Source organism: Carlito syrichta, unplaced genomic scaffold (genome assembly GCF_000164805.1).
Source record: "Carlito syrichta isolate Samal-C Ts95f unplaced genomic scaffold, Tarsius_syrichta-2.0.1 Scaffold306713, whole genome shotgun sequence".
NCBI classification, from domain to species: domain Eukaryota; kingdom Metazoa; phylum Chordata; class Mammalia; order Primates; family Tarsiidae; genus Carlito; species Carlito syrichta.
In genome coordinates, this window is record NW_007250809.1 from 413,897 (window position 1) to 424,127 (window position 10,231).

Below are 10,231 nucleotides of genomic sequence, written 5' to 3' on the forward strand. Positions count from 1 at the left end.
CACTGCACTCCAGTGTGGGTGACAGAGTGAGACTCCAACTCAAAAAAAAAAAAAAAATTTAAGCCTAGAGCTCTCTGAACACTGCCAGGCTTGGCCCAACCCCCTCACACTGCTTATAAAGCCTTCCTTCTGTGACATTTCCACGTCTCTTCTCTCATTTGCTAGGTTCCAGCCACACCTGCCTTGTTTCAGTTTTTCCAATATGCTGATCTCCTTGCCTCTGGGCCTTCTGCAAATGCCTTTCCCTGCATCTGGGATGTTCTTCCTACATTGTTTCCTCTGGCCTGATCCTGCTTCACCTTTGAGCTCAACTGCCACTTCCCCTGTGAAGCTTCCTTCCTTGACCTTCCTCCTCCTGTAGTTGTGATCCATTTAACGTTGTCTCTTTCATTAAGTTTCATGAGGACAGATGATTGCCGTCTTGCTGTCTATCATAATGCTGGTGCCTGTGATGTGGAGTATGCTCCATCAATATCAGTTGGTTGTAGAATGAGTTCTGGGCTCTGGGGCAGAACTAGCCTGATGGCATCATGGGACCTCAGCACAGCAGGTGGGGAGGAAGAGGCAGCTTGCAGACACTAAGAATTGAGCTGGGCCTGACATCTGTTCCCTCATTGTCCCCTCCAGCCTCATCTTTCTTCCTCAGATATGTTTTGATCAAGTTGATTTTTTGTTTTTGACCTGTCTCTATGTGAGTAATTTAATCTACAGGAAATTTTTTAATGAAGTCAAATCTCCAGAAATTGATTCCCAAATTAAATCACACTTTCAGTAATGTATTTAAAAGAAATGGATAGCAAAACATTATGTATGTGTAATTCGGTAGATTTTTGATAAATAATAATTATTTTCACTTGTGGTTAAACTTTCTCTCAATCTGAATATCCGGTTATGTCGGTGTCACAGACCCAGTCACCACTCCTTGGATGAGTTCAACTGACCTGCTCTAGTTAGAAATGTATTAGCACCCATTTATCCTTGAGTCAGGGGCATTTCCTGAGTACTGTTGTTGCATGTGGTTTGGGAAGGGGCCATAACCTGTGGAAATGTGGAAGACAGTTTCTCCCATCAAGGAGCAGGTTTTGAACTGAGTTATGAGGATCCATGTAATTGTCATTAACAATCAGACATGTTCTAGACAGGAGAGCAGTATGTAATCAGGAGTTAAATGTGGAGCGGCTCTCTGGATGTTGAGAGAAAGGGGAGCTTGGTGTGAGCTGCAGCAGCACAGCATCATCTGGACCAGCTGTGGCTCACAAGATCTTAGAGCCAGGAGGTATTTGGTGTTCGAGAGGCCCCTCTAGCCGACCATTTAATTTAACAGAGGAGAAAACCGATACAGGTGTTTCTCTTCTTCCTCTGCAACACCTTTTAATGAGGTACTTTCTATGAGCTTGGCTGTAGTAGACAGTTTTTGTGTGTGTGTTTTTAAGCTTCTCCCTCGTTCAGCTTCCCCATCTGCCTGTGATATCTCTTTTGGGTTAATCTTTTATTATGGGTGCTCTTAGTGGGAGTCTTGCTCACCTTAGAAGTGGTGGGGGATTAGTGCAGGGGAACTTAAGTTCAACCACATACATCCCTCCCGACTTTTACTCTTAAGCTAGTGACGCTATGACACTAGGACAGTGATGTTTATATTCATAGTAATATCCACAGAGGTCTAATAATCAGACTTCTTGGAATTGCTGACTTTTGCCAGGTGTATTAGTTTTCTGTGACTGTTGTAACAAATGACCACAAAGTTGGTGGCTTAAAGCAACATATGTTTATTTTCTTACAGTTCTGGTGGTCTGAAGTCTAAAATTAGTTTCACTGGACCAAAATAAAGGGGTCAGCAGAGCTGTGCTTCCCTCTCTCCTCTCCAGAGGCTTTAGGAGAGAGTTCTTTTCTTTAGCTTTCCCGACTTTTAGAGCTGCATTCCTGTGTTCTTTGGCTCTTGGGCCCTTCTTCCATCTTCCAAGCCACCTGTAGAGTATCTTGTTTCAGGCCTCACATTGTCTTCTCTCTCTACCATATGGTCCTCAGCCTTCTCTTTCAAGGGCAGCTGTGACTGCATTTAGGTCCCACCTGGATAATCCAGGATAATCTCTTTATCTCAAGATCCTTAATCCCATCTGCAGAGTCCCTTTTGCCATATCAGGGAACAATCACAGATTCCTTGGATTAAGACCTGACTATCCCTACCACATTAAGTTTCTTGCTTTCCTGTCTCCCTAGCCTGGTCTTCCTGTATCCTTTCATTTCTGTGAGGTCCTGATATCTTCTCAATGTACCTTGTTTGGGGGGAGGGAGCAGGTGGGTCTACAGTTTAAGACGATTAAAATCTGTTTCTGTTGTTTATGACCAGGAACCTACATGGTAAAGCAGTTCTTACTATGTGAAGAACTCTAAAGGTGCTAGCTTTTTTAGTCCTTGTATCAACTTTTTTAGGAAGGCACTATCCCCATTTTACAGAAGAGAGCTCAGTGTAGCTCAGTGTAGCTATTGCATGAGGCCAGACAGCTAGAATAGGTGACAGAATTGGAATGTGAAACTAGCTAGTAAGACTACAGAGCATACGCTTTACACTTTCTTAGCATCCTAGTTCGGTTATCTTTTGATTGTAGACCTTTGCTAAGGAAGAGGTAGCATGTCATCTGGGTCCTGAGGGGAGGAAAGGCAAGGGAGAGGCATTTCAGGAAGCAGGAAGGCTGAAGACCAAGAAGTGAATCTAAGAGGTACTTTAAAGGCAGGGCATGAGACTTTGGTGCCTCATTGAAGGTAAAGTGGTGAGAGAGATGGAGAAACCAAGCAAAGTATGGAATGCTTTGGACCTGGCAAACCATGGGAGTGATACACCCGCTCAACCCTGTGTTGGGACTTCACCTTGAATTTTACCTCTTCCTGTCTTCTCATGGCCTCCTCCTATTAGGGACTGGACAGACACCTATCACCCTTTGCTAACTTTAGTCAGCCTTTTCCCACAGGTGCTAATGAACAGCCTGTCTTTCCAAAGCAAATGAAGTTTTTGCTTGATATTTATCAGGGTGGAGGCAAACAGGTAATTTCTGGAGCTTAGGAGGCAATCCTGGGCCTAATGCTAAAAGACCCATGGCTTGTGTCTCTTCTCAGAAGAGAACTTGCAACTAGGTTTAGGTCTGGGGCATGTTAAGAGGGGAGCTCTTTACCTGGTGCTTTCTGGTAGTTGCCAGCTTCAGCAAATGAAAATGTAGAACACCCAGTTAAATTTGAATTTCAGATTTCAGATCCACTGTGAATATCCCATGCATTATATAGATATTACACTAAAACATTTATTTGTTGTTTATCTGAAATTCAAATTTAACTGTGTGTTCTGCATTTTATCTGGCAACTCTAAAGCTACACCCACTGATCTCAGGTATTTTCAGGTGTGGATGTGTACAGTAGAATATGCCTGTAAAAAGAGGCTGTAGGCTGGGTGCAGTGGCTCATGCTGATAATCCCAGCACTTTGGGAGGCCAAGGTGAGAGGATTGCCTGAGCCCAGGGGGTCGAGACCAGCCTGGGCAATTTGGTGAGCACTCATCTCTACAATAAATCAAAAAATTAGCTGGGCATGGTGGCACGTGTCTGTAGTCCAGCTACTTGGAAGACTGCGGAAGGATCACCTGAGCCCAGCAGGTCGAGGCTGTGGTGGCCGTGAGTGTGCTGCTGCATTCCAGCCTGGGCGACAGAGTGAGATTCCAACTCAAAAAAAAAAAAAAAAGAGATTGTAGACCTGGATTGACAAGGAAGCTAACGAAGAACCTCAAGGTCAAAAGGAATGCATGGTTGAAGACTTCTTTGGGTGACTGACTTGGGGAGAGGTGATTGGGTTCTCCCTGCGCAGAGCATACTTCCCTCTTCTCTTCTGCCATGCCACTGCAGTGTGACCACGACGGGAAAGACTTGTGCCATGTCATCAGCATCCAATCAATCTCCATTCTTTTCTTACTTGCTGACAAGTGAAAGTAAAGACATTTGAGGTTGGGCTGAGTCATGACATCCAACAGGAAACAGCTGTGGCACCTGACTGTGTGCAGAACATGAGCACTATGCTGGCCAGAGGGCTGAGTGTGCTCTCCAACTGTCCTCTGCTTCAGGGGTAAAGTAGGAATTAAGTGCTCTTGAGTGTACAGAGCTTTCCACCAGGCTCTGTGCATCTGGTGACAAAAGAAATGGAAAACACAGCTTCTGCTCCTGAAGAACGCAGGCATGTGCCTCTTGGGTTAGTGGAGAGCTTAGGCTTTTATTAACTTAAAATTGAACTTATCTTCAGTGGTCTCACTCTGATTTTGTGGCGTGTGTGTCTCTCCATGTGTGTTTCTAGGAATGTTGCAGCAATCATTGCCTGTCAGTAAACTGATTCTTTTAGCAATTAGGAGAGGTGCAATGATCCTCACCCTCTGCTAATCCTGAGAGGGATCTGTGGCAAGTCAGTGGTATTTGGTGGTTGTGGCCTTAGAGTAAAGGCAATTGGCTGGGTTCAGTGGCTCACACCTATAATCACAGCATTTTAGGAGGTTGAGGCGGGAGGATCACTTGAGACCAGGAGTTAGAGACCAGTCTGGGCTACATAGCGAGACCCTATCTCTATTAAAAAAATTAAAAAAAAAAAATAAGTTGAGCATGGTGACACATACTTGTAGTTCTAGCTACTCCGGAGACTGAAGCAGGAGAATCACTTGACCCAAGAGATTTGAGGTTGTAGTGAGCTATGATTGCATCACTACATTCCAGCCTGGACAGCAAAATAAGACACTATCTTTTGGGGAGGGGAGGGGGGTAGCATTGAATTTAGGGAATCAAGTTCACTGGTTCACATGAGACTGAGGAATAGTGGTTCTGACCAGCCTTAGGAAGATCCCGCACAATAAAATGGTGGAGTGGGGAAAGGATTAGTTTTGATATCAGCAGAGAACTGACTTTAACTCCTGCTTTTGGCATTTATTAGCAGTTTAATTTTTTTCTAAGTCTGGGTTTTGTCTTCCATGACATGGAGACAATAGCAATATTAGGACATTTTTGAAGATTGAAGGGGACAACATGCAAAAATGCTTGCAAACAGTAAGCACTCTGCATTTGCTGCTGCAGTCTCATATTTTCATAGCACTTTGTAGACACCTCTATTATGACACTTCACAGAGCGTTATAATTATTTATTTTCTGTGTCTGTCTACTTATGCTAGCCTGATGGTCAAGGTCCATATCCTGCTGTTCACTTTTTCTCCTAGCTTCCTGCGTAAGGCCCAACCTGCTCATTAAATTAACCGAAGCCTATACTTCAATATGAGTTTCATACTTTAATACTTAGGTTTTGCTGAGGGGGACATCTTTCACTTTTGAGTCTTTTTTTTTTTTTTTTTTTAGCTTTTTCGTTTATGTTTTTGTAGAGGCGAGGTCTTGCTGTGTTGCCCAGGCTGATCTTCAACTCCTGGGCTCAAACAATCTTCCCACCTTGGCTTCACAAAGCGCTGGGATTGCAGGTGTGAGCCACCACACCTGGCCTACCTTTTGAATCTTTGCCCTTTCCTTCCTCTCTCTAACTCTCCTATTGAGGACCAGATAGAATCTGTCCTATGGGATCTGCTCAAGAGCAGGAATCTTAAAAGTACCATAGAAGCTCCTCACTAGAATCTAAATCTTTTTTTTTTTTTTTGAGTTGGAGTCTCACTCTGTCACCCAGACTGGAGTGCAGTGGCCGCTCCTGGCCACCTCAGCCTCGACCTGCTGGGCTCCGGCGATCCTTCTGCCTCAGCCTTCCAAGTAGCTGGAACTACAGGTGTGTGCTACCATGCCCGGCTAATTTTTGATTTATTGTAGAGATGAGGTCTCACCAAGTTGCCCAGGCGGGTCTCGAACCCACGGGCTCAGGCAATCCACTCACCTCAGCCTTCCAAAGGCACGGGATTACAGGCTGAGCCACCGAGGCCGGCTCTAGAATCTAAATCTTGAGGAGAGTCCCAGCACCTCCTGTACACTCAAACACACGTGTGTCTGAGTAGCATCCCAGCTTGCTACCCTACCCTTCTCGTTAGCAAGTGCCAGGATTTCTGTGCTATTTCTCTCTTTTTATTCTCTACTTCAACAAACTTATTAATTTCTTTTTTTGAACCCCAGCGTTGACCTGCTGGGCTCCAGCGATCCTTCCACCTCAGCCTTTCAAGTAGCCAGAACTACAGGTGCGTGCTACCACACCTGGCTAATTTTGGATTTATTGTAGAGATGAGGTCTTGCCAAGTTGCTCGGGCTGGATCTTGAACCCACAGGCTCAGGCAATCCACTCACCTTGGCCTCCCAAAGTGCTGGGATTACAGGCTGAGCCACTGAGCCCAGCCCAAACTTGTTAATTTCATCAGTGCCATTCAAGTTCAATTTCCAGACACCAGGCTAGGTTTGGGGGTATAGAGATGAGTATGACAGTATCTCCATGAGAGGCACTTCAGATCCAGTGAGAGAGACAGAGGAGATCACAGAATGTTTCTAGGGCATGGTTAGGGCAGTAATGGAGGTGGACATGCTGTGGGAGCACAGAGAAGGGGTCTTCTCCTTAATTATCTTTTCCCCCTATGAGCCCCATTGTTCCTGCTTCTAACAGGGGGACAGGGGAACCAAACTGTTATTCCTGCCCTCAAAGACTATTTGAACAGTAGGAGTTTGGAGGCAGCCTATGGCCAGTGTGCATCAATTAAAGGCCTAGTCAATAGCCCTCCTGCCTGGGAGGAAGAAGAAAATTCTGAGGGACAAGACAGCGCAAGACCACCAGCTGTGTGGCCCTGGCTGTAGTTTGGTTGGACTTGGTTGAATTTGGGGCACAGGGAGGTTCAGCCTAGGGCTGACTTGGTGACCTGAGCATGAGCATGCATTGTGGCTGGCTGTGGGAGGTTCCTGCAACAAATTCCAGATTGTGGTTTCTCTCTCTCAAGTTTCCTTTCCTTTCATTCTCTTTCTCATGAGAGCATTCCTGTTTCTCTGACGTTTGCTTCTCCACCAGTTTTGATTCTTCTTATTTCCTCTCCTGTTTACGTCTCACCTTTTCCTTTAACTCTCACTCTGCTGTCATCTTTCCTCTTTCCTTCTGCCATGTTCTCATTCTCTCTGTATTTGAGCCTTCTTTGCCTTTTAATTTTGTCTTTCTGCTTCTCCCTCCATATTCTGAAACATATCTGTTATACTCAGGAGTAGAAAGGAGATTTTCATTTCCAAGAGGCCTTTTTATGATATGAAAGAACATCTCGGGTGGATCTGAGTATCCTAGGAAACAGAACTCTCATTTCTGAGCAGGGCAGATTCCACACACTGCGTCTGGAAAACAGTGAAAGGAGCATCTCCTACCCGGGCAGTGCAGTAGGCTGTGCTGTGCCTCTTACCTTTATACATGAATTAGCAAAACAGTGGTCCTGGTTTTCCAAGTCCACCATCACTGCCCAATCCTTGAAGTTTCTCTTCATCTCTCTCTTCTTTCCCTTATTTTTATTTCTTTTTCTGTCATGTTTTTCAGTTCTGTTTTCTCTGTTTCTCCTTGCTCTTTTTTTTCTCTTTAGTTTTCCCCTGCTTATTAGAAATGATATCACCCCCTCCTTCATATTTTTCTATGGCCTTGAAGATGGAATCAAAAGCAACATAGAAGACTCTGTTCCTCTAAGTCCCTCCTTTTCAGATGATGTGATGGAAGTTTGGTTCGGGAGAGATGGAGACCTGGAAAGTTTGTTTAGTGCCTGAGATTCTTCATGAGAGCTGGATTTCTTTCTGGTTCTTATTTTGAGGTAGCACAAACATATGGTTATGGAATCTTAAAGTTGAAAGAACTCTTTACTGGTCATTTAAATAATCTTCAACCCAATATGTGAGTACTCTACTTCTTAATGATAGTTCTACAGACTGCTCTTGAATACTTGTAGTGCTGGGAAGTGTACTACCACATAAAGCAGAACACTTGGTTATTGGTCAGCACTTCTTGGTTCATATGATCACATAGTCCTGGATCTGTATTATTTGTATGTATTGATCTTATACCTGCTTCCTAGGGCCAGCCATATAGTATAAACTTTCATTCAAGTTCTCTTTCCAGTGTTGAAGATATGCAGGTATTGAAGACACCTTCTTTAGTACTTGAAATATTTCAGAGAGGTCCCCCCCAAAATAATTAAACAAAATAAACCATTCTTGCCACCTTTCGACTATATAGAAAACTCAATTTTCTGAACGACTCATTTGACAATCATTTTAGATGGCTGAGATTGTTCTGGAGAGGTTATGAGGAACAAAATAGCTTTCTTCACAGAAAGAATAATAAAATTAGTAAATTTTAAATTCACATTTTGTTTAATTAATATTATTCATTTTTGTGTTAGACAGTATCTATTAAGCGCATTATGCTTTACAGAACACTCTTAATATTCAATCCTATGTCATTTTATTTTTATACCTAGGCTAGGAGACTCCCCCATTTTGCGGATGAGGAAGTATGACTTGTGGAAGTTGAGTGACTTGTGTCAGGTCACCCAGTTCTCAAGCGAATGAGTCAGACTTAAACCTGCTCTTCTAACTCTTAGTCTTCTGCTGTGTCTTTTATAAATACGTGTGTGTCCTTGTCTCCCCAAAGTACCTGCAATGTCAATTACATGAAGTAAGTTGTCTCCTCAAGACAAAGTACTTGGTGTACACAATATAATAGGATGCTTATAGATGTGTGTGTGTGTTTCTGGATATAGCTGTGGAAGGTAGACGAATGGAAACAAAGAAACCCAATCCAGGTCAGAGAGTGGTTTGGAGCAATTATATAAATAGTAATACTATATGCAGACCATCAGAGTTATTCTCCTGTTACAACTTCAATGTAATTGATTTGTTTGATAAACATTCTAAGTGTCAAAGTGGAAAGAGTGGGTTACTTCTTTATTGTAGTTAAAATCCTGAAAGATAGGAGACGGGGAACAAAGAAAATTTTAAAGTAAAAAATATGAGGACCTGGTAGATTGGAAAGAGGGGAAGGAGTTTGGGAAGAGACAGAGAGAGGAATAGGGGACAAGGTTTGGGCACAGAATGGGACAGATGCTGGGGACTTTGTGTTTTGCTCAGGGGTTGGAAGCAGGATTCTGGTATGATGATAAGTTTTCCTTCTTTGCTGCGTGAAACCCAGATGGCTAAATTTAATTCCACTTGGAGCCACTGGTGATTCACCCAAGCTCAGGTGCGCCCACATACAGCTGGCGCCAGCTTTGTGTGCTTTCAGGCTGATCCTGCGTCAACCCAGCTTCCCTCATGGGAAGGAGGGGGAAGCCAGACTGTGGTAACCTTGACCCTTCTGTGTCTCTGTCTGCAGCATCCTGGCCACCGCGGGAACCCACTTCAACACCCATGTGGACCTGAGGACCCTGCGGGCTGTGCGTGTCCTGAGACCCTTGAAGCTCGTGTCAGGGATACCAAGTGAGCATCTGCCATTCTTCTTTCTGCTCCACTGAGAACTTTATTGATGTGTTCTCTACTAGATTTGGGTCTAGGGGAATTTAGGATAAACAACAAGAGAAAGTCCCAGTGGTAATAAATAGTGGAGATGCAGCAATCTGGCATAACACTTCATTTTTAAATTGAACTTTTTTGGCCAGGTGTGGTGGCTCATGCCTATAATCCCAGCACTTTGGGAGGCTGGGGTGGGAGGACTGCTTTGAGGTTAGGAGTTTGAGACCAGCCTGGGCAATATCACGAGGCTGTGTCTCTACAAAAGAATAAAAAATTGGCCAGGTGTGGTGGCACATGCCAGTAATCCTAGCTACTTGGGAGGCTGAGGCAGGAGGGTTGCTTGAGCCCAGGAGTTCAAGGCTGAAGGAAGCTGTGATTGTGATACTGTGCTCCAGCCTGAATGACAGAGCAAGACCCAGTCTCAAACAAAAGCAAAAGAAAAAAAGTTATTAGATTTAAAAGATAATGGCACTTTGTGAGGCCTAGGCAGGATGATTGCTTGAGCCCAGGAGTTTGAGACCAGCCTAGGCAATATATAAAATAAAAAAAGAGCCGGGCTCGGTGGCTCAGCATGTAATCCCATGCCTTTGGGAGGCTGAGGTGAGTGGATTGCCTGAGCCCGCGGGTTCGAGACCCGCCTGGGCAGCGAGGCCTCATCTCTACAATAAATCAAAAAATCAGCCCAGCGTGGTAGCGCATGCCTATAATTCCGGCTACTTGGAAGGCTGAGGCAGAAGGATCACCGGAGCCCAGCAGGTCGAGGCTGCGGT

General features: G+C 44.3%; 1 protein-coding gene across 1 annotated transcript in view; it reads left to right on the plus strand.

Moving 5' to 3' along the window:
* CACNA1E (calcium voltage-gated channel subunit alpha1 E) overlaps positions 1-10,231 on the plus strand; it is a 410,647-nt gene that overhangs the window by 162,946 nt on the left and 237,470 nt on the right. Inside the window, exon 6 of the mRNA XM_008063298.2 lies at positions 9,325-9,428. Within this exon, the coding sequence (XP_008061489.2) occupies positions 9,325-9,428 (104 nt within the window). The remainder of the gene's footprint in view (positions 1-9,324; positions 9,429-10,231) is intronic.